The following is a 25,098-nucleotide window of genomic DNA, read 5'->3' on the forward strand; positions in this document are numbered from 1 at the left end:
GCGTAGCAAATCCGTGGAGCGAAACCGACCTAGGTATTGGAAGCACGGGCGCGGCACGTATGAGGTATACAACGACGACTAGTCAATGGATGGACCCCATGGGCCATGGCCCCCACCCGCGCCCCCCGTCCCTCTCCTCCCCCGCTCCCCTGTCGCCTCGCCCCCCTTCCTCCCTGCCTACTTACCTTCGCCACCACCACCGACGAGAGGGACTGAGACAGAGAGACGAGCTGCGGCCGGAGGAGGAGGATGGCGCGGCGCGGACGGGTTGAGCTGCGGCGGATCGAGGACCGGACGAGCCGGCAGGTGCGCTTCTCCAAGCGCCGCGCGGGGCTCTTCAAGAAGGCCTTCGAGCTCTCGCTCCTCTGCGACGCCGAGGTCGCGCTGCTCGTCTTCTCCCCCGCCGGCAAGCTCTACGAGTACGCCTCCTCCAGGTGCATGCCGCTCGCCGCTCGCCTGCCCCCCCGCACTTAATTTATCCGCTCGAATTACGCCTCTGCAAGCGTTCGAAATCACCTGTCCCAACGTCTGAATCCGTTCCCCCCCTTGGCTTCTCGTGCTGGTAGCGGACGGCTGCTCTGCTCTGCGCGCGCACGGCATGTGCTCGAGAGAATCCCTCAGAGGCTTGCTTACCACCATGCGTGGCTCTGTTTAGGATCTTGGCTTCGTATCTGTGCACTGCTGGTACTAGTAACGTCGCCCTCGCATGGGCACGAGCTTGTTTATGTTGTAGTACGAGCAGTACTGTTCTGGCGATTCGTGATTCGGAGCTACGGCTTTCTAATGGCGTCAGCTGCCTTTTTTTTGGGGTTTCGCGTGGCCATACAGGAGAAAGGAGCAGACTTGAGCGGCCGCAAAGGTGTGATTAGGAGAGAGAGTGGGAGTGGGAGGGGGAGGGGACGGTGTTTATGGTGCCAAATCCAGGCGAAAGCAGCGCATGACTGATGCCGTAGCTACAAGTTCCAAGTGAAATGATGCGTGCGTAGACAATGAAAGGGTCGTCGGGTCGTCTTTCCGGCTTCTACTGCCGTGACTGAAAAAGGCATACAAATAGGAAAATTATATTACACAATGATTTTATATGATTTTAATGTAATCATAAGTTTTTTGTGTTCCTTTCTTTTCCCAAATATGGAAAGCTTGTGTGTCATTCATTGATAGAAGGAAACGTAAAGAGTACATAAAAAGATACAATACATGGCACGAACACATACATGAAAGGTGTGTGCATGATACTCGAAGCAGAGAGACAAGGGGTGCTCAACCCGAACAAAGAAGAAAAAAAACACAGCTAAACCCACCGGGCCTAGGACTAATGGGGTGGGCCAAACCGGCAAGACGTCGAACATCTCCAGAGCCAACACCGGGGACGCCGCAAGCAAGCAAGATGGCACCTTCAAGAAGGGGAGCGACGTCATGACGTCGCCGCCATTCGATCCGAAGACCGGACCAAGGGTTTCCCCTGGTGTTCGAAGAGGGGCACGGATAAAGGCCATGGCAACGCCTCCAGGAAGGGAAACGACACCCACGAGTGTTGCAGCTGCCAGCGTCGGCAAGCCGAGCAGAGCTTTCGCCCTGGCCTAGGACTGAGAAATCCAATTGCTGCCAGGTCGGGGTCGAGAGATTAGGAGGTTAATCCGCTGGTCGAGACCACCACCTCAAAAGGAGGGTGGGATTGCGCTTTCCGCCGACGAGGGTGGCACCGTGCATCGCCGAAAAACACGAGCTTTGGGACTAACACGACATGGAGGTGGACGGGGTCAGAAGGGTGGTGTGGTAAAGAAAGCCGGCACGGAGGATGGGATGGTGACTGGCACCACTGACAAGCTAGGAACCAAAAAAGGGAACACAATTCCAAGCTGTCGGGGTGTAGCCGCCGAAACGCCAGTGAGCCGAGGATTGGGGAGGACGCAACAATCAAAGTACCGTGGTAGGAGCGACGCCGGGAGGGCACTGGAAAACGCACACGGGTCCATGGCCGCCGGAACCAGAACTGCGACGGCAAAGAATCCACTGCGATGCTCAACCACCCACCAAAAATAGCACAGTGACCGCACAAACACACAAGAGCCGGAACCACAGCTCAGAGGAGACGTCGCCGGGGACGAGGACCGACCAATGCCGAGGCAGGGCCGAGCCTTAGCCAGCTCGGTCGCCATCACCCAAGGGCCTCAAACCCATCAACCACCAGCAATAGAGGAGAGTTGCATCAGGGGGAGAGGCAGGAGGCGGGCCTCTAGCGCCTCCACCACTAGCAGGGGAGGAGCTGCGTTAGGAGGAGGGACATGAGGAGGCTGAGGGATGAGCTGGCCAAGGCCGTGCCACCACACCGAGCCGACAAAGGAGGACACAACGGCCGGTAGAGGAGGCAAAACACCAGATCTGGTTTGGGGAGGGGGCGTGGCATCGCGACGCGCAAGGACGAGTCAGCCCACCGCTACCATCTCGAGGCACGGCGCGGCTTCCTGAGAGGTCCTCCGTCGATGGCATAGCGGAGGGGGTGATGGAGAGGGGACCCGGCCGACGAAGTCTAGCTTTCCCCATGCATGTCGCCTAGACGTGGGCTACGCGGGAGCTCACAAACGCGGGATGCCGACCGTTCCTGCGTTTTTAGAATCCTGCGAATTAGATAGCTCGGTTTGCGATTACTGAATTGGTTGTTCTATGCTTATCTGCTCTAAAAGAATTAGACATTATAGTAGGAAAAAACATGTCAAACCAACACTAACATAGGGGAACAGTTGGGACAAACGGTATTATGAGAATCTATCGCAATACCAAACGCAATGTTTAATCCAACTAAGTCACCAACAAATACATGTAGCATCAACTGGGCCACCATGACAACGTTTCACTTAATCCAACTAAATCACCAACAAACTATACATGTGGGATCGATCGTGTAGCAACACTTGTCCACCAATATTGTCGGTACTAGTCAATGGAGGACAAAATCAAAGTGTTTTAGGCCGAATTCGCCTTGTTAAAACTGTTGAACCAACCAGTAAAGACAAAATCACCAAAGGCATAAAGGCACTCTAGGAAAATGTTTGTTGTGGTGGTATTTTGTCAACAACCCGTCAGAGATCTAGATGGTACACACAAGGAGATTTACCCAGGACCTTCGGATCGAGGTAATACCCTACTTCCTACTTGTCTGTATCGATGATATGGTCACATATGAGTAATAGGGATTGCGTCCACAAAGGGTTCGTCCATGAGATCGTATAGGAGCTTTTCCTCAGAGGTTGGATGCGTAAGAAGCTTGTAAGGTGGTTATTGAGTCACACCGATCAAGAGACCCCTACCTCCCCTTATATAGGTGGTTGAGGAGTACGATTATTAGAGTCCTGGTTGGTTTACAAGGTAGAGTACTAGTCGGTTTACAACTAGATCTTCAAGTCTTCCGCGCCAAGGTGGTGATGCCCCCTTAATAGCCAGAGGACTTTGCGTAGTGGGATTGGGCCACCCCTTGGTTACGGGGCCTCATTTGTCCTTCGTGGCTTTTCCCTTGGGGCATGGTGTTGATAGTAGCCCCCAAGCTCTTCAGGATTTGGTTGCTGGTCTTGACTTTGTCTTTCAACTCAACAGAAGTTTAGAGCTTCAACCTGGTTGAGTGCGCCTTGTGTCATGTAGCAATCTGATCTTGATGAGCTTTGCAAAGTTCCTATTGAGGGATCTTCAAAGTTGGCTCCACTTTTCCAGAGCTATGCTCTAGTAATTAACCTACCGTCGAAGTGATGCTTCAGCGATTTGGTTCCCGTTAGATCTATGGTCCAATTCTTGTAGTTTGTTAGAGCTATGCTTCAATGATTAAGCTAGATCATCGTTCAACCCAACCAACCAAAGCTAGATCATTAGCCAAAGATCTGTTGCCTTTTGTCGAAACAACGGTGGCTAAAGTGACCAACTACTGCTTGCCTAGCCTAGTGGCAATGATCATTGCCTTTTAATCAAACCTGATAGAAAGAAGTGTAACCACGCAATGCGCATGATCATCGCCGCCATGCCGGGGGTCGAAATGGGTGAACACTCCCGTTTTGGAACATTTCCAGAACTCGTCACGTCATAGGTACATGTTCCAGGTGGTTGTATGGATGGTTGTTTGACAATGAAATAAATTCTAACGTGTGCCGCATGCATCCTATAGCTCCAAGATCGAAAGATGCATACATATGGTAGAATATGCCACACATGCATAACATTGGAGAAATTCACCTGTGTGCGGGCTTTTTTTTCTTTTCTGTGAAGCTGGTAACCCAAGTAAAGATCGTTGATGTGTTATAAGATCATGGCAGAGGCCTATTGTTTATAAAACTTCAGAGGAATCCACCATCGACGACATGAAGACCTTCTTTTGGAACCTACCACTTAGTTCAACTAAATCACTAGCTATAAACAATACAAGTAGCATTAATCAAATCACAAGACAAGGAACCATAAACAATACATGTAGCATTATTTGGACCACCAAGACATTGCTTTCTAAAAGGTAGCATCACTTGAATGTTTGTTGACATTGTTGGAACTCGCAAAAACAAGGGGTTTAGCTTGAATTCACCTCACTTAACAATATGAAACAACATGTGAAGAACAGATTACAAGAGACATCAAAGAATGCATGCATGAAGGGGATGACATGCCAGATCCAATGAACAAAGGCAAGGCCAAAGGTTTCACCTTGGAACTCAAAATTCCATCGCTCGCCCTAACTGACCAAAGCTAGGTTATTACCTGGAGTTGGTTAAACATTTGTCATCCACTAAAGCACCCCGGTGAAAGCAACTAGCTACTACTTGACCAGTCAGTGCCGCTATTGAAGTGTATATATGGATAGCCTAACCCTTTCCATAGTTTAGACTATTGGTTGCGTTGGCTAGTGCATTAAGCTTAACTTGGTATCAGAGCATAAGGTCTTCAGTTCAAGTACCGGCTTTCGCAATTTATCAAAAAAATTATGCTGACCCTTTCTGTGTGCATGTCACGTGTTGACTCCTGCGTCAGATGTGAGAGGGGGTGTTGAAGTGTATATGTGGATTGTCTAGCCCTTTCCAACAGTTCAGACTTTTGATTGTGTTGGCTAGTGCATGAAGCTTAGCAACCACCACACCGACTTCTAATCGAACCAGATCAAAGAAGTGTAAGCAAACAACGTTCATGAATCAGTGAGCGACAAGCTATTGAGGATATATCGAATATGGGTGAGCACTTCTGTTGAACCACTTCTAGAACTCCACTAGGGTTGGTGTCTTAACTACTCTGAACACAAAATCACCTCAAAACCAAGACTCCAATATGATTCAAATGGATCATGGAGTGCAGATGGACAAGGAGACACTGCACTAAGAGATGCCATAAAAGGTGGCACAACAACCATAATGTGACACGAGGAGGCACCACCATTTTAAGAGAGCCAAGACGACAAATGCGAGGGTCGACGTCTACTAAGCACCCTTTCATCGCAAATTATAGAGTGCAACTTAAGAAAGTAAAATGGAGGGCACAAACAAAGTGTTAAGAGAAGTAATCTAGTCCGGATAAATTGCAATTCGAGGATTAATTGGAATGCATGCCATGGGGTTGTTGCCTTAACATATCGACAATGCATGGTAGAATGGTATGCGGTGACAAGGCAAGCACTTGAAAACAAGGGATAAATAGTAAGAAATGCATCTAGAATCAGTGAGTTGTGGGATCCAACGGCTAAAAATCCCAAATGATTGTAGTGCAACCTTATATTTGCCTTGGATTACATATTTAAATAGCCAAGGAAACACACATTTAAATCATGTTGAAAAACTAACCGCCCTAGTAGAAAAAATGAAGTCACTATTATAGATTTAATATTCCACTTGGTATATATGTAGGTTTGAACTGAATATTTTTGAATGATTATGGATAAACAATTTTGCCTCGTCATTCAAATTTAATTCAAAATTATCAAACTAGCTACATCAAGCTAAATAATGTCAAAGATACTTAAATGCATATAGGGTTAAGAATAAAACCAATTGAGCTGCAGATGATTCACAATTGAACACCAACTCGTAGTTTCAAATATATGCTTTCTTAGTCGCTTCTATAAGAAATTATAGTTTCCAAACTATACAAATAGGTGAATGGTAACCAGTAACCAAAGAACCAAAACTAAAATTCTAAGAAGAACATTCTAATTATGTTGAGACTCACAACTAGAACTTAAAACTTTCGTTGTTCAACAAAAGGGTTTGGGTTTAATTATTTATATAATTCTAGTACATTTTGCGTCGAAAATAAAACTGATATGATCGATTATAATGCCAAAGTATAATCTAATATGTGTAGCAAATGTCACAAAATGTTATTAATAATATAGACTTCATGGTTTGTTTTTGCAAACTAAGTAAATAAAGAAGAACAAAGTCTAACTAGTATTTAATAAATAAATGGACAAGGCATTATTTTATTTCTAGATTATTTTAAATAAAACTATGTACATAACTCAAACAAAGAGTGTGTCGAATATGTGTAACACCTTAATTAACTCTAAATTATGGTGAACACGCAAGCATAAATGAATTTTTATGAGGTAATGAGTGAAACTCTTCTTGAGGTTGGAGTGAATATGTCACCATCATTTCTCGTGGTCTATACTTGCCAATTGTGCACAAAGTTATAGGTATTTATATGCTTATCTTTGGGCATTTAGTCCAAAATATTTTAGATTACTCTTATATTGTTGTAACTATAGATGTGTGGTATGCAAGTTGAATGTCATTCTTATACAAAAGTACCATATCACCTTTTGAAATGTAATGTCGGATTCACAAATTATATTTATATTTCAAAACATGGTTATTCCCATTATGATAGGTACTGCAAATTTATTGTCATGGTGCATTTTGGGTTCACATTTAATGTGTTTCCAATAGTTTTATTTGATTTTATATAGTTTGATTGCTGTGTACAATATCATTTGCATAGTTGGTCTAACTTGGTGAAACAAAATATGCATAGGTAATATAACTTCAGTGTTTATTCTCTAGTGGGAATTGATGCAACTAGAAGATTTCAAAGAATTTTTGTGTGATTTGGTCACTATGGTGCCTAAAGTGACATATAACAGTCCAAATTCCAACTAGAAGATTTCAAAGATTTTTTTTTTGTGATTTGGTTACTATGGTGCTTAAAGTGACATATAACAGTCCAAATTCTTGCCAATACCACTCTTTCATATGACTATTTGGTTTAAAAGTATTCAAATTTGAATCATTATATGTTTTGTTTCTTATTAAGTTGTATACAACCTCCATACTATTATTGGTACTTTACTGTGAAACTACATATACATTTAAATAGGGAAAACTTTGTTTTTGCCACTCTAGTTTTTGCCTACTTTGCTTATGCCACTCTAGATTTTGACATATCACTTTTGTCACTCTTAGTTTTTGACAATACATCACAAATGCCATTCAGTGGCAAAAGCAATAGCTTTTCATTTCACTTTTGCCACTCTAGATTTTGACAATGTATCGCAATTGCCACTCTAAAATTATTGTTTTTGCCACGGAATGGCAATTGTGATGTATTGTGAAAAACTAAGAGTGGCAAAAGTGAAATGTCAAATTCTACAGTGGCATAAGCAAAGTGGTCAAAAGCTAGAGTGGCAAAAACAAAGTTTTCCCATTTAAATATGTATCTTATAATGATCTATTTTTCTTTAGTTTGATTTTATTTCCTTGCTCTTATGAGAGTTTAATGAGACATGCACATGTCATCTTAGGTCTTTTCCGCCAAAAGGAATGCACACAATGGTTGAACAAGTTATGTATGTTCTAAAACTATAATTACATTTATGAGAAAGGAGGCGTCCACCTGGCTTTAAACTATTAAATCCCTTTTTGGAGGTATTACAACTTTACAACGGCTAGTTCTTACAGACCCACAAGGGCCGAATGGCTCAAAAGAGCAAAAAACGAAGCGATACAAGCTGGGGGTTGCCAGCAACAACAAAAAACTTGAAGACCGCGAAGGCCACCCTCTGGTGCTTCATGGAACAACCGAGGTTTGTTAGAGCTTCACCATGTGTCCAAAGGCCTGGCACGAGCTGCTCAAGTGTCAATGAGTTCTAGTTCCCGCACATTAATCTCCAGAGCTGCAAGAAGATAGTCACTTTGTATAATCCGTCAGCCGGGTGCTTAATAAAGACCCCTCATATAAGAGATTTGTTCCTAATATGCCACAATGGACAAGCAAGAGCGAGAAACGAAACCCAGGATATGCGGCGAGCCTTTCCAAACAACCCATGAGAGAGGGCAAGGAAATCGAGAAGAAAATAATGTCGTTGTCCTCGGGGTGACCACATAGCCGAACATGTCATCCTCGACATCGTATCACTTATGGACTTGATATCCACTAGGCAAGCGATCTCTAGCTAGTTGTCGAAGGAAGAGCTGACTTCGGTTGTGAACTTTGCTTTTCGAAGAACTCCTGGCTCAAAGATACCAACTCCTTGGAGGAGCGCCCACTAGACGGAGTGGTGGTGAACTCACTTGATTTTTACCAAGGTCAAAATATAGGTGTCCTCGCAATCGAAGATATTTTGATTGGCATGCAGGTGGCTCGTCTCCATCCATAGTACCAAGTCTTCTGCCCAAATGTCCTATCGAACCGCGGCCACTTCTGGCTGAAAGGATCGATGTGGTTGACTAGAGGGGGGTGAATAGGCAACTACCAATTTTTAGCTTTTCTTAACAAATTAGGTTTAGCAAAAAATAGGTTGTCTAGATGTGCAACTAGGTGAACAACCTATAGGATGCATCCAACAACAACAAGTGCAAGCAAAGGATACAACACAATAATAGCTTGCACAAAGTAAAGGTAAGAGATAACCACAAGTGGAGTCGGAGAAGATGAGGATGTGTTACCGAAGTTCCTTCCCTTTGAGGGGAAGTACGTCTACGTTGGAGCGGCGTGGAGGCACAATGCTCCCCAAGAAGCCACTAGGGCCACCGTATTCTCCTCACGCCCTCACACAATGCGAGATGTCGTGATTCCACTAGTGGTGCCCTTGAAGACGGCAACCGAACCTTTACAAACAAGGTTGGGGTTCTCTCCACTACCAAATTGGAGGCTCCCAACGAAACCATGGAGCTTCACCACAATGAAATATGGCTCCGAGGTGACCTCAACCGTCTAGGGTGCTCAAACACCCAAGAGTAACAAAATCCACACAAGAAAGTATGGGGGAATCAAATATCTGGTGGAAGTGTAGATCTAGGTCTCCTCCTTCAATCCCTAGCAAATCAACAAGTCTGAGTGGCTAGAGAGAGAGATCGGGCAAGAAAGCTTGAAGGGCATTAATGGTGGAGAGAGAGAGGCAAGAGGTAAGGGGGTAGGTGGAAGAAACCCCCTTATATAGGAAACCCTAAGATCCAACCGTTACAACAGTTTTTATACTGCAGCGGTACAACCACTCCTCTCCCCGGTACAACCGGGAATCATGGGTAAGCTGCTGAAACCCTAACAAGCAGTACAATCGACGCTAGAGCAGCAGTACCGGTTATTAGGAATAACCGGACCAACCGCTTCCCTATCGCTCACCCACCGCCTTGAAACCAGAAGGGGGTCACCCCTATGGGCGGTGGTCGAGCAGTAGTGCTCCGGAACTACCGCCTGCTCCTGGTGCTAGGGGTGGCTAAGTCCCAAGCGGTAGAACCGCTCAGGACACTCGGTAGTACCGGTATGCAGAGCACAACCGAGACAACCAGGCCACCACCGCCCAAGTACCGCCCTATCATAGAAGCGAGTCCGGTGGTCGGGCGGTAGCCGGCCGATACAACCGCCCAATGTACAACTCCAGAGTTCTTGGCAAGAACCTGGGAGATGCAACCCCAGGGTATCACCCCTGGGGCGGTGGTTGAGCCGGTACAACCGCCCTAGTGGGCGGTACAACCGCTGAGGAGAAACCACTGCACCAGAAAGAACCAAAAGGGACCTCTCTCTACATGGAACGGAAGGTAATGGTGGGTGACGAGAAGAGTGTACGTGCAATGATTCACCCCATGCCTTCCAATGGATTCCTTCTTGATAGTATTGGTTTCCTACGACTAAGGAAATAAACACGCAGAAAACTCCGTCTTCGATCTTTTCCTTCCATAGAGAATGTCTAATCGATGCGTACGTGAGCATAGAGAACCTGAAGAACTTAACACATGATTAGACCATAAGGAGAGCTCTCATCATCACCCAAAACACAAAGACGGGAAATGTCCTAACACTGGCCCACGCTCCAGGCATCTTTAACCATCAATCATTGATCGTCCCGCAATCTCTAAGAGGCGGGGAAAGGAATTGCAAAGCGGTCCCATCCCCGCCCAGTGTATAGCTAGAAGCAAGTGGCATGGTCAGTTCCAATCGAATGTTTAGCACCCACCTAGAGGAGGCATCGAACCATTGATATAGACTTCCATAAATGCGAGACCCTATGATATTTGGGATGACAAGTTCCCTTGCAAGCTACTTCTTCCTAAAGATTCTAGCCATAGGCCCCCTGCCTTTGAGGATTTTCCACACCCACTTAGCTAAAAGGCACCAACTCATGAGTTTGCTGTTGATGATGCCAAGTCCAGCACCTTCTTAGGGGAACACAATGTGTTCCATTAAAACATGTGGTAATTCTGCTTGCCCTATTCCTTTCTGCCAAATGAATCTAGACCTAACTTTATCAAATTTCTCATGGATGGCATCTTGAAGAAGGTAAGGCCCATGGTGTACATGGGAAGGCTAGAGAGACATGCATGGATGTTGATCCACTTTCCACAGAAGGACATGTGTTTTCCCTGCCAAGGTTCGACACGCTCCATGACCCTATCTGAAACACAAAGATATGTAAGGAAGTGAACCAAACTTGCAATTCGGATAATGTGCATGGATCTGAACTGACCCTAAGTTATACCCCCATCACAACCGTCTAGCTTTTCTCAAAGTTAGTCTTCACTCCTAGATGGACCCAAAGCACATGAGATTCATGATGCCAACTGGGTCATTCCTAATGAGGATGAGGGCATCACTCGCATATTGGAACTGACCCTAAGTTGTACCCCCATCACAGCCGTCTAGCCTTTCTCGAAGTTGGTCTTCAGTCCCAGATGGACTCAAAGCACATGAGGTTGGTGATGCCAACTGGATCATTCCTAATGAGGACGATGACATCATCCACATATTGGAGGCGGGCGGGTCAACCCTCCACTCCTCGAATATGACCTGCAGCCCTAGCTCCCTCAAGCATGGCAGGCAAGGCATCAACAATTAGGTTGAAAGGACACACCTGGTGTTCCTAAAAAGGGGCCCTGGACGCCATTGATGTTGATGGCCATTTACCCCTCTAAACAACTGCATGATCCTACTAACTCATTGGGGTCAAAGTTCTTATGCATCATGCCATCATGTCCTTGGAAAAACCCTAGTTGAGCTGGCCCTAGGAAGCCTCCTCCTTGGAAGAATGCACCTCACCCAACACTTCGTCAAGAACCACAATCCAATCGAGTATGTTCCACCCTAGGATGAAGGTCAACTGGTTGGGGTGGCTGATCCTATTGGTCACCGGAGAGAGCCGGCACGCAAAGCCCTTAGCAACAAGTTTGAACACTATGTTAATCAATGCAATTGGGCTATATTGGCAAATGGTCTTTGTCCCTGCCACCTTAGGGAGCAAAATTAACACCCCAAAGTTCAAATGCTTTATGTCAACCAAGTCACGAGTGAAGTCGTCGACTAGTTAAAGAATTTGGCCCCACAAGCAGATGCTTGATGTTAATCAAGCCATGAATGAAGTGCCCACTTGGTGGATTCGGCCACCAGGCATGGTCCAAAACAACCTATAGAAGGCTACCAGGAAGCCATTAGGCCTTGGGGATCCGATTGGGTATCCCTAAGAGCTGCCTCAAAGTCCTAAGGGGGAAGGGTGTTGTTAGCACCACATTCTCATCATCTGACACCTTCATGTTCTCCTTTGAGGCAAGGTAAAGACGGAAGCTCGTCCCTATAGCCAACCAACTCAAGATAGAAGTCATAAATATGTTGCTACAAGGCAACATTATCCAAAATAGCCGAGTCTTCGTCATGAAGGGATAGAATGTTACACCATTGACTTCTCCCCTTGGCCACAACATGAAAGTACTAGGTGTTCAACTCTCCCTTCAAGTTCAATTGTTGGCGGCCCCTCTGCCTCCAGTACAACTGCTTGCAACTAGGAATGAAGCTCATTTCGTATTTGAGGACGTATATTCTAGCCCACTAAATGGGAGAAAAGCAGACCAGATTTGCTCTAAGGTCCAAGACCTTGATATCAATCGTTAAGGAAGCTTTCTTCCTCTTATGAGATCCACCCCAGTTGCCCCTAGCCCTTGAGGTAATGTCAAAGTCTAGAAACACTATATTGTCATTGGTCTAATGCATCACAAAGGGGACCGTAGCAGTGAGGAGGCCTGATTGGGCCTTGAGCCACTTCTTTCTCACAAACTATAGAATCCTGCCTTTCTAGAACACGTGTCTCGAAAAAATGGGCTCCGTGTTGGACGTGGTACTCACCTGTGTCCAGCAAAAGGGGCAATGGTTAGAACCTAACCTCAACGTGACAAAAAGTGAGCACATGTGGTACCTAGTGTCCCACTCATTGAAGAGAGGAACTACATGAAGCATGGAACCCACGCTAAAACTTCCGAAATTGCTAGTATGTTATCCAATCATCGAACAAATCAGCTAAGCCCCGATTGATGGGCTGTTGTTCTTGTTACTACTTCACTACATGAGGTAATAACTGGAAAGGGTGAGGCTTCAATTTTACTATGGAGCCGACCATAATGGTTCACCGAACCATAAACCAGAAACAATTCCAACTTGAAGTGATTGTCGCGCCGAGTCGGCTCCTTGCTGACAAAGAATCCACCCTGACTAACAGTGCCAATCTCGAATGAGTCCTCGTCGGCACCCAAAAGGAGACCGCATGAGTGACCTATCGCTGGAACCCAAGTCCACGAGAAAGCGCACACCCGAGTTAACGCCACATAACGCCACATCAGAAAAGGATTGCATGACGGTCTCTCTAATCCCAACAAAATAAACCTTCTCATGATCAATGAACTTTGCTAGCTATCGCCTTATCAAGCCGGGGATATGGTCCTCACCCTTGAGGTGGACCGACCACCTCTACCCCGACCATGGCCCCCACATGTCGTGGGTTTGCATTTGGCCATAGAAGTTGTAAACAAGGTATGTTGTTTAGGTTTCTTAGCATCCACCTCTGATTTCAAACCCCGCCCAACCATGGATGACCCCTCTACAGCTTTGGTCTTTGCCTCAGTCATGCAGGTGCGGAGCAGGGTACATTTAGCCACACGCTCAGCCAGGGGGGTTTGGACAAGTTCATATGCCCTCCTACTAGTGATCCGATCCATAGGGGACCCCTTCTCCTACCTAAATATCACATGGCTGTCCGCTACCACTTTCAGAATGTATGGAGTCTTAGTAAAAGTAAGAACTTGAAATGATCTAGACATAATTTTAGAAGAAATACCTCGTAGGTTCTTGGAATCCTTGAGGGACATGACCCTCTCCATGTTGGAGGTTGTGCGGGACAGCCTGACGCACTTGCAGGCCGCCAAGTGTGGTGAAGGATTTGCAGTCACTTTCGAAAGCTATAGTCTTGGTAAAAGCTAGAACTTTAAACGAATACATGGAGCTAGTGATGGGTTTAGAAGCACTGTCCCTTAGATTCTTCAAAGCCTTTAGGGCATTGGCCTCTTCATAGAGGTTATGTGGACAACCTTGCGCCCTTGTGAGCCGCCAAGGGTGGTGAAGGGACAACCGAGTGTGACGTTGAAGGGGGAGCATCCAACATCTCCTAAACAGCGTCAACGGGCATGATGTTGTCATATTGCTTCGACGCCTTGCCGAGATGGCTTGGCACAATCTCAGAGGACTCTAGGGAGGGCACGCAAGAATCCTTGCCCAAGGATGAGTCAAAGGATAAGTTAGAGTCGTAGTGCTCAAGACGAAGAAGTGTGAGTGCTGTGATGTCCAATATAGCTGGTAACACACACACACCCAAATGTTTGGAGTCTTCGTTGTTGAACATGACCAGCGTCATCGACATCGGACAAGTCATCCCCTCCCCTGACACCTCCTCAGCAAGCTTGAGACGAAAAGCACCATCTTCGGAGAAATTAGATCTGTACTGGTTCAGGCGAAGGGAGATCGATAATGAATAAAAGTAATAATCCATGTGTTTATGGTAATAAAAGTAGAAAAAAATATGACTGTTGTTTCATAACTATGCGCCAAACTTTATTATCTACATGCCTAATGTCCCAAGTTTTACATGTTATTCTTTTATTTTTACCAATGTTATAACTTGTTTGTTGAATAATTTACACACTTCCATCCCAATTTTAATGGATAGTTCAGTAGATGGTAGTGTGGTTTACATCGAGTATATGTATGAAATGATCAGCCTTTGCTTTGTTTTAAATTCTCAACTAGAACACCATTTAGTCTGCACCTATGACTCTTGTTGATACTCTAATATGACCTCATGGTGCATATCTTATAGGTGTAGAACCTACCTAACCCTACAAGAGATGATAGTCCCGGTACAATAGTGTGGTCGATTGGGCATCCCGACAGCCTCCCAATCGGTAGAGATGTTCATGATGGTTTGATATGATACCCTCGCCCATTACCTATCACTAACGACAATTAGCTCCCACGTTTGCATAGACATAGGGAGGGGCTATCATTGCTATTATGGTGAAATCAATACTTCACTCGTGACTTCTTAAGGAGAGGTGTGTACATTTTTCTCTCTTGGACCACCTTCGTTGCCATTGTACTAAAGTTTTCTCATTTTTGATAATAACATTAGATTCTCCAATGTCCCTAGTTCGATCTTATCTCCCACATCCTTCAACTATGTCGCAAAACCAACACTTCATTTTTGCCTTCTGGAGGAGATGCATGTTCATTTGTCTCCCCTGGACCATATTTGTGGTAATTGTAAGAAATTTTATGGGTTTTGATAATAACAAAAGATCCTTCTATGTCCATCTCGCAGTCAGAGCATGGTCCTTCAAGCGGCTTCATTCACAAGGGACTTCAGCCTAAAACTAGGTTAGAGCAAATTCTCCTGGTGCACTCCCCAACCCGAGAAAGCATTGATCGATTTTGGCATGGTCTTTCAAGTGGTTTCTTGTTGGAGGGACTTCAACTTAAAATCAAGGGTAGTGGAAATTTCACGCCTTTGGGATTGTATTTGTTAGCTTCATGCACTAGCCAACACAACAAGTCCGAACTGATGGGAAGGACTAGGCAATCCACATATACACTTCAACACCCCCTCTCAAATGTGACGCGAGAAGTCAACATGTGAATAGACTCAGAGGTATGGCTCAAGAGGCCTATATGTGGACCAAACTCAACCAAAAGTGGGCAACACCAATTTTTGAATAAATCACGAAAGCCACTACTTGCACTGAAGACCTTCGGCTCGGATACCATGTTAAGCTTCATGCTAGTATGGAAGTCTAAACTCGATGAGAAGGGCTAGGCAATCCACATATACACTTCAGTAGTATTGACATCAAGCAATATGGTCGATGGGGCAAGCCATCCCTAGAGTGTATGGAAGTAGTTGTAGTGAATGTACTTGCTGGAAGTGTATTGTCTACTGATCGCACACTTAGCCCCTTCTTTAGTGATGTAAATTAAAATAGAGAAATATGTGTGGGGTTATGATGCCAAATAGGAGGTAAATTGGGACAAGTGAGATCCCACTTTAGTATCATCGCGGTACTTTATATAATTCTTATATTTAATATCATGTGGAATCAGTTCAAATCTTGGGTTCAGGCTCCTTAACTAGGTCCTCCATTTATTGGCGAAAGAAAAGGTATGAATATTTGACAGCACAACCATGACAATGTGATGGCTTGTTAACGTTGGCATGCAACAACTCATGTCTCTTCTATTGTCATTGAACCAATTTATTATTCAATCCGCTTAGAAAGATATTGTTGCCTCCCTCGAGGACCTTGATAAATTGGTTTGCGTGAAGGAACCCAAGCATACCTTGATCCTAAGGCCTTGGCATTAACTCTGATGTAGTGCAGTTGGACATCAAGGCACTGTCCGTGTGACCTCCAATGATATTTTTTTGCCAAAATATATTTTCTTGTTGGATGATAGACATTTGGCTAGCAACTCCACTTTTACCTAGTTGCAATAGTTGCTAGTCACACCTACAGATCATAAAGCCCATTTTGCGCTTGGAAGCGGTTCTATGTAGTCTATCTTATTGAACTTTTAAACTCCTAAAGTCAAATACCAAGATCACTTCATATCTTATTCATATCTATTTCCCATACCAAATGGTGATATGTGATGATGTAAGTTTTACCTTCATATTTCCAAAGCAAAATGAATAAGAATAGATAGTGTATGGGAAAATCGCCACCATGATATTATGTCTTGGGCTAAATCCAAGTACTCGAGCTCATTCACACATTAGGCTAACACCACTATCCAAAAATTTAACCACACCATTTTGTCATACAAAACTTATTAAAGATAACTAGTTATGATAGATATCGTAAAACTTGAATCAATGTCACTACTTATAAATGTGCCACCTAGGAGTCCCAAATCTCTAAGAGTAACAAGTTTGGTGAAAAATAAGTACGGGGATCACGATTTGGTTTGGTGGATGTCTAGATCAGATGGTTCTCTTTTAATCCTCAAAGTTTGGTGGAGTTGAGTGGAGGAACCAAGAGGAATCAAGCTTTTAGGTTGTGACATTAGTGGAGAAGCTCAAAGGAGGATTAGGTCTAGAGGAGGAAGAAGGGTGGGCATAGATGCCCTTCACCCCAATTCTAGTCATTGCCTTCCAGCATACCTCGGGGACCCGGGGTAACCCAAGAGAAAACCTGCACCCCGAGGACCCGACCCATCAAGAGACTTTTGGCCAGGGGAAAAGGAGACCTCGTGGGACCCAGGGTAACCAGAGAGTTTTCCCTCCCCAGGCACCCGAGGGTCACAACAACAACAGGAAATTGAGTAGGTTAAGTGTAGGTACTAGAGGTGACAAGTGTATATGATATTTGCATGATTCCCAAACTTACGCAATCACCTCATCCCCCTTTAATAGTGTGGCTTTCTTATCACTCAAATAAAACCAAGAAATGTTCGAAGAACTTGCACAATCACCTTGACCCCCTTTAATAGTGTGGCTCCTATGACTGAAATAAACCAAAAGATATCCGGAAAAGGCCTTTTACTTTTTGAAATGTGTGTGTGGGGGGAGGGGGGGGGGTCAACCATCTCCATCATGATTCACCGAGGGACCAATGTCCTGGGATAAACTTGATAACCGACATTAGTCCCACCAATCATATAGTCATCAATACCAAAACACATTAGGGTCTAGATGCATCGTGTCCTGGCAGTACTAATAATCGTCAGTAATCCCAATAGGATGGTGCGTAGGACCAGAAGCATGAGAGGGGATTGCACATAGGGAGTTTACATAGGTTCGGGCCCTCATCACGAAGGTAATACTCTACTCCTGCTTTGGATTTGATTAACGGGGGAAAACACCTCGTATGAGGGGTTACAATGTATGTGGAGATGATGCTATCTAGACTATGGTAATGATATTAGATGCCTCGAACTAACCCCGGCCTCACCTTATAAAGGGGGACGAGGCTTCGGGTTACATGGTTTGCTAACCCACCTAGAGTTCAGACAAGGCAAGGAACTCCTTGACTTGCATGCCAAGGTGAGAACCTTCCAAAAGGACGACTTCCTACGGACCGAGGAGCCGTAGGGCCGGCAAGGTTACCGACTTCCTGGTGGCTTGGCCACCCTCGATATCGTGCACTATCATGCCCCTCAAGGTTGGTGCATTTTATTATCTTGTCCCTACAAAGGTCCCTTTGCACCCACTTGGTAGGAGGATTGAGGTGATGGTGGCAAGTAGAGTCCATTGTGGTTGAGTATGGTACCTTGGCCTACGACCTATCTTTAGACTCGAACTAACTCTTCCCTTGTCCAAGACTTGAAAGAGAATTTCAATGCTCACTCAAACATCGTCGCCACAAAAAGCTAAAACCAAACACATCCCCTATCTAAGAGAAGGTGAGAGAAAATGGATCAGGGAACCCTAGAGTATCTAGGGTTGCTAGTTTGGAATGTCCGGGTGTGTTAGCCGAGGCAAAGTGCAGACCTTTGTCAAGAGAGACTCTGTTTCAAATTCAGAATGTCGGAGTATTTGGACTGCATAATGGCAGTGGTAATATCCATTTTACTAATCATTGGAACAAGGTGCCTTGGACATTTTGGCGCACATGCGAGAGCATCAGAATATATCAAAATTCTCGACTGGTTTTGAAGTTGAGCTATATATATATAGGGGAAACTATAACCCCTTGCACATGGAACACTTTGGCAAATTGATTTGTTGTCTTCAGTGAGCTGTTGCCCACCTCTTTAAGCCCCCTTTAAGCTAACCCTAAGTTGCAAGAGAGTGGCTATGGGAAGGGAGTGGGATTATTTGAGATCTTAACCAAGCAGAGCATCAAGTTTGCCACCAAGGATTCGTTGCATCTATTTCTCTTAGGTTTGGGGACTACTGGATGGTAGGAGTCACCCGTGAGCAGTCAACCTTGTGGAATTGCTCTGCATGTTGTGAAGGCAGAACATCGACTAAGATCTACCCTTGGTGTTAGGGCTCAGAGTTCGTGGCCGAAGCTCAAGAGGAAGAAGGCTAGACCTTTGCGGTTGAGGTACTTGGCGTGCACGCCTCTCCACTAGATTCGAACTCTAAGAAGTATATCATCTTCTCTATGTACTCTTAGCTAGTTACTCCCACACAATCGTCATGCTTGTTGTGTTTGCATAGCTTGCTTGCGTGTTGGTAGTAGATTTTCTAGGTTGCCTCTCGTCATATAGTTTCTTCTGCCTATATATGCATTAGTAAGCCTTACACTTTTGCAAATTCCACTTTAGTGCTTTGATTTTTTAGTTGCCTATTTAGACATCCTCTCTAGTTGCACATTCGACCTTTTAGAGGTAAATATTAGTCCTACACTAGCATATCATTTTGCTTTGTGAAATAGTTGAACCCACCAAAATTTGAAATGAAAATCGAAGAATCTAATAAACATTGTTGAGAAGCTATGGTTAACACCTAGTATTAAATATTGCCATCATCAAAGTTATTTATTAGATTCTAAGATTCACTTACTCCCTCCTTCCATCTATATAGGGCCTAATGTGTTTTTCAAGACAGCCTTTGACTATTGACAAGATTAATAGCACATGAGATGTATACTATCAAAATTATATTATTGGAAGCTCCTTTGGCATACGAATTTGAAGGTATGCTTTGTGTAAGTTGCATGTCATATATTGTTACTCTAACGTTTGGTCAAAGTTAGCCTCGGAAAACGCATTAGGCCCTATATAGATGGAAGGAGGGAGTACCACATTTCCCTCAAAAGAAAAGATTCACTAACCACATTATATGCCTTTTCCACTTCATTTCAAACCAAGAATGATAATTCATACGGTCTCAAGAAAACAAACTTAAGATGATTTTTACATCATCTTGTGAGACAATCTAAAGAAGGGATGCCCATTTTCAAGTATTTCTTGATCCATATATGTACCTTGAGTCATGCAATAGAATAGCATTAATAAGATATATTTTTCATAAAAAATGTTGAAAATATAATAGTTGAAGAGGTTTAAATCCTTTTCAACCAACTACTAGACCTAATTAGACATGCCTATCATCCTAAAACTTTCTTGAACTCCTAAAGTCAAATAGTTGGGATCACTTTATATCTTATTTATATCTATTTCTCATGCCAAGTAGTGATATGTGACGTTGTCCCAGCCCATGGGTCTCTCACCACGTCGGTTCACGGCCTGGTGGGCCAGGTTGAGGACCCCTGGGTAGGTTCCGTCCTGTGCCGCATTGGGCGGCCCATGGAAAATTCTGCGAAGACTCCGGAAGACTTAGAGTAAAAAAACAACAACAACAAAGCCTTTAGTCCCAAACAAGTTGGGGTAGGCTAGAGGTGAAACCCATAAGATTTCGCGACCAAACTCATGGTTCTGGCACATGGATAGCAAACTTCCACGCACCCCTGTCCATGGCTAGTTCTTTGGTGATACTCCAATCCTTTAGATCTCTCTTTACGGACCCCCCCCCATGTCAAATTCGGTCTACCCTGGCCTCTCTTGACATTGTCCACACGCTTTAGCCATCCGCTATGCACTGGAGCTTCTGGAGGCCTGTGTTGAATATGCCCAAACCATCTCAGACAATGTTGGACAAGCTTCTCTTCAATTGGTGCTACCCCAACTGTATCTCGTATATCATCATTTCAGACTCCGTCCTCCCTCATGTGGCCACACATCCATCTCAACACGCGCATCTCCGCCACACCTAACTGTTGAACATGTCGCCTTTTAGTCGGTCAACACTCAGCGCCATACAACATTGCGGGGCGAACCGCCGTCCTATAGAACTTACCTTTTAGCTTTTGTAGCACTCTCTTGTCACACAGAATGCCAGAAGTTTGGCGCCACTTTATCCATCCGGCTTTGATTCGATGGTTCACATCTTCATCAATAACCCCATCCTCTTGCAACATTGACCCCAAATATCAAAATGTGTCCTTCTAAGGCATCAACCACCCATCAAGGCTAACCTCCTCCTCCTCGCGCCTAGTAGTACTGAAACTGCACCTCATGTACTAGGCTTTAGTTCTACTAAGCCTAAAACCTTTCGATTCCAAGGATTGTCTCCATAACTCTTAACTTCCTATTAACCCCCGTCCGACTATCGTCAACTAGCACCACATCATCCGCAAAAAGCATACACCATGACATATCTCCTTGTATATCCGTTGTGATCTAATCCATCACCAAAGCAAAAAGATAAGGGCTCAAAGCTGACCCCTGATGCAGTCCTGTCTTAATCGGAAAGTCACCAGTGTTGACATCACTTGTTCGAACACTTGTCACAATGTTATAGTACATGTCCTTGATGAGGGTAATGTACTTTGTTGGGACTTTGTGTTTCTCCAAGGCCCACCACATGACATTCCGCAGTATCTTATCATAGGCCTTCTCCAAGTCCATGAACACCATATGTAGGTCCTTCTTTTGCTCCATGTATCTCTTCCTAAGTTGTCATACCAAGAAAATGGCTTCCAAGACTTGGAGTACAATCCGAAAATACCGGAGCCATGGAGGATTCTACCTTTACCGACGTAGCCGACTAGGATTTGTAACCCTAGGACCCCCGGTATGCTATATAAGCCGGGGGCCGGTCTCGTCGGTAGGACAACATACAAACCTGGGTAAATCTTTGCTTCCGTTACCATCGTGCCAAGTTACCTAGCTAGGGTACCCTTCCGAGGGATCTGCCGGATCTAGCTCCGACAATATGTGATGATGGACATTTTACCTTTGTATTTCCAAAGGCAAAATGAACAAGAAGAATAGACAAGTGTATGGGAAAATTGCCACTACGCCATTATGTATTTGGGACCTGTAAAACTTGAATCAATGTGACTACTTCTAAAGGTACCGACTCGCATGGTCAACTTGTTATATTTGACATTTGACCGTCTTTGCCCATATATAAGCCACAAATTAATGGCTTATGGGCTAGCTAGCCTAGAAACAGAGACTTCACTGAATTATGGGATCACATCCAGTCAAATGTTTTTTATGGGAACACTATCTTTTTCAAGTTGTGTGACTTAAGGTCAATAACACCAAATTGTAGATTAAAGATTAACAATATGAAAAGTGTTTTCATACCACAGGGTTTGTGCTTTCATCATCCAAAAACTTGCTACATGATAAGATTTTTTTAATATGCTCTCAAAATTTGCTGTCAGTATAAGATTCATTTTCTTCAAAGTCTCTCAACCACTCTGGTCCAACAACATCTCCATTAACATATGAAGGTACAAAGTATATATTCTTTGGACAGATAAAGGTAACATTTTTAACCAGTATAGAGGTCATAACCAAACTATAAGAAAAAAATACACGAGCTCTACTTTTCGGGTTTTCCTCTTTTTTATTTTTTTTGGAAAATGCCGGCAAATCCTTAAACTTGAAAGTATAGTGATTTTTCAAATTTTAATTTACAATAATCTCTAATGCCAAAGTTTTGTTTCCAGCATTGAAGGTACATATGACCGGTATCAGCAATTTGCGGTGCCCGGAAGGAACTTGATTCAAGAAGATGCAACTGTCAGCAACGTAAAACAATTTACATCACTTTTTATCAATGCATACCTTGCAGCCTGTGTAATTATGGAACCTGTAGGAGTGTAGCAGAAAGGTTTTGATACTGCAGTTGCATTCCTCAGTTTATAATCCTTTAGTTGCATTAGAAACACACTATGCATGATGTTAATGCCTGTAATCAAGAATTGTGTAGCTAATGCAGCACATTTGATGCTATATGGGTAACATTCTGTAAATGTAGCTACTCTTTTATCTGACCGAACTATCTATGTACTAAGACTAGGTAGTAGTGGTAAGTACCTATTTCGTATCCTACATGGCCGAATTGTATGACAGCATCTATACCCATATACCTCTTTGACAAGATACTTTTGTTCTGTACTAGGATGAAGATCCTTCAAATATGCAGTCAAGGCTTAGCGAGATTGCTGCCTGGTAGCCCTTGAGACTTCTCAAAATGTTTCCCAGTTCGTCATTTATTGTGTTCGACATTTAGCTGATTATTATTGAACTGCAGGTCTCTCGATAATAATGCTGACAATTCAGATGCCAGTAGTTTGGAGAAACTGGAGAAACTACTAAAGGATGCTCTGAGAATTACAGAATCTAAGAAGGTTAACTTTCGTTTCTTTTTCTGTAGTCAAGCTATGTATTGATGAGATTCCAGTTTCTGGGTCGTGATTGACAGAAGTTGCTGAAAAATTGCGGTGCTTTCTCTCATAATTTCACCCGATTAAGCTTAAGATTACTCCAAAAATGTAGCACACACTTAGAATTATATTACTTTCAGCAGTCCCAAGCTGGGTGCTCAACTAAACGTAATTAATCTCCGTTCCTCAAGCAAAAAATATGTTTTTCTCCTCCTGAACTGATACTGCAAGTATCCATTGATGAGGTGTAAGAGTTCTCATTTGATTATATGTTCTTAAGCAGAACGAAGAAAATCACTCAATAAAATACCCATCTTAAGACAATGAGCCTGAATGTTTCCTATATATTGGTAGATAATAGGTCAACAAAAATAAATTCAGGTGGCCACTTGTGGTGGTTGGCTTGGTAGTTTCAGGATAATTCATGAGCACTTAACTATTAGCAGATTTACTAAATTAAGCATAGATGACGCAGCCTTGTGTGTGCAGAGGTATATACTTGTGGATATTGTCCAAGTAATGGACAAGCATATGCATGGAGAAATCTAACCTCAGTTCTGAAAATTGTGGACCTTCCAGCAAATGCCTTGTGAGACAAGATAACAGATGTTAGCATATTTTCTGGCTATATTAGAATTAAGCTTATTCAGATTATTTTTTTGCGGGGAGAGCTTATTCAGAAGTACTAGTTCAGTATGTCAGCAAGTGCACTTATTCATAGCATTAATATTCCTAGTAACACAATGGGGACGAAGTGGCAACCGTCGATTTCTGTTGTAAACAACAACCAAAATGTGCCACTCATTACAGTAGAGCCTGTCAGTTAATTGCCTGCAAACAGGATTTTTGCTGGTACTCTGATTCCCTCAACATAATTCCCAGAGTACGTTTATCTAATTTGAGTTTTGCTCTGTTGTTGCTGGAGTGCAGACTTTGGTGAAACAAAATAGTGGCGGGAGCACGAGCGGAGAGAGCTCCTACGGACCTACGGGGCAGGAGAATGGGAGGAAGGCTTGAGCAGAGCAAAGTTCCCCTGTGCTGTGTATGCATTTGGTACTATGTTGCTTCCCCCAACACACTGTTCCCCAGTTAGGCTGTTAATGGGCAAGAATTAGTTGCCAGGGCTGCTACTTGTAAGTTGTAAGGGAGGAAATTTTAGCGAAAGCGTGGCTTAATAATACTAATAATAATACAGTGTCCGTGCTATAAAGAGACCCCGTTGTACCTAGGACTGTGTGAGTTGGCTAATCTAATTACGTATGCTTGTTCCTGGAGTAACTGTTGTTTTGATGTTGTGCCGATGCTCATCTCTTATGATCTGCAGCTGAATGGCAAACTTTGGTGGGTTCAGAAGGGTCCCTCTGAAACTAAATATGGCTGTTATCGAGTGGCATGCTGCTGTATCTAGCAAGAGTTCGCGAGCCTGACCTGACACGCATTTTTTGGAACCTCACTTGGCTGCTTGCATTTTTTGGAGAAAAATGAAAGCTGGGGTGTGGTTATCCCTTCTGTTATTTGGACTGAGCAGGGCTTGCTAGTCGGGCTGTGCACCTCTGTTTTATTTATTTTTGATAAGTGAGTGAAGAGATGCCATGTATCGCAGCTTGTTTAGTGATTCAGCTGACATCTAGACTAGCACTCTGAAGACCATGGGGTAACAGAGTTCAGTTTTTCAGGTAAATAATCTTGACATTTTTCTGAGGGTGTTACAGAAGCTAATCAGTAGTGCTAGATCGCATCATGACAGAACGTGAGTAGGGGGGGGGGGGGGGGGGGGGATCTTTACCACTGAGCCTGTGACATCAGGAACCTAGCTTGGTGCCGCGCTTACAACACGTTTCGGCAAGTCTTCCTTGCGATTCTTCTTCCTGAAACACAATCAGGCAAGATAAACATGGATGAATGTGAGTTGGATTGGCTCTAGGTTTGGAACTAAGCACACACAGACACACACAGAGAGAGAGAGAGAGAGAGAGAGAGAGAGAGAGAGAGAAGGCGACGGCCGCAACACACCTGATCAATCTGCCTGCGGACGAACGGAGCGCGCATCAATGTTAAGAGAGAGAGAGAGAGAGAGGGCGACGGCCGCAACACACCTGATCAATCTGCCTGCGGACGAACGGAGCGCGCATCAATGTTA

At 44.1% G+C, this 25,098-nt stretch overlaps 1 protein-coding gene across 2 annotated transcripts; it reads left to right on the forward strand.

Annotated features, from left to right (window-relative positions):
* Positions 1–115: 115 nt before the first annotated feature.
* On the forward strand, positions 116–24,236 carry LOC125545872 (MADS-box transcription factor 51-like). Of its 2 annotated transcripts, none has more exons than XM_048709928.1 (5): positions 116–434; positions 22,239–22,311; positions 22,694–22,743; positions 22,826–22,922; positions 23,889–24,236. In XM_048709928.1, the coding sequence occupies exons 1-5, from the start codon at positions 250–252 to the stop codon at positions 23,973–23,975; spliced, it is 492 nt and encodes a 163-aa protein (XP_048565885.1). In that variant the 5' UTR covers positions 116–249; the 3' UTR covers positions 23,976–24,236. The 2 variants fall into 2 exon arrangements, with proteins under 2 accessions (XP_048565885.1, XP_048565884.1); XM_048709927.1 differs by having other exon boundaries at positions 120–434; positions 22,239–22,320.
* The last annotated feature ends 862 nt before the right edge of the window (positions 24,237–25,098 follow it).

This window comes from Triticum urartu, chromosome 3, assembly GCF_003073215.2.
Source record: "Triticum urartu cultivar G1812 chromosome 3, Tu2.1, whole genome shotgun sequence".
Lineage (NCBI taxonomy): Eukaryota > Viridiplantae > Streptophyta > Magnoliopsida > Poales > Poaceae > Triticum > Triticum urartu.

What these genes read in the sequence shown, in the direction of transcription:
- LOC125545872 (XM_048709927.1), top strand. Translation starts at nt 250, where the DNA reads ATGGCGCGGCGCGGACGGGTTGAGCTGCGGCGGATCGAGGACCGGACG. An exon ending in CTTAGCGAGATTGCTGCCTG is followed by an intron (nt 22,744 to 22,825) that starts GTAGCCCTTGAG and finishes ATTGAACTGCAG; the next exon opens with GTCTCTCGATAATAATGCTG. An exon ending in GAATTACAGAATCTAAGAAG is followed by an intron (nt 22,923 to 23,888) that starts GTTAACTTTCGT and finishes GCTGGAGTGCAG; the next exon opens with ACTTTGGTGAAACAAAATAG.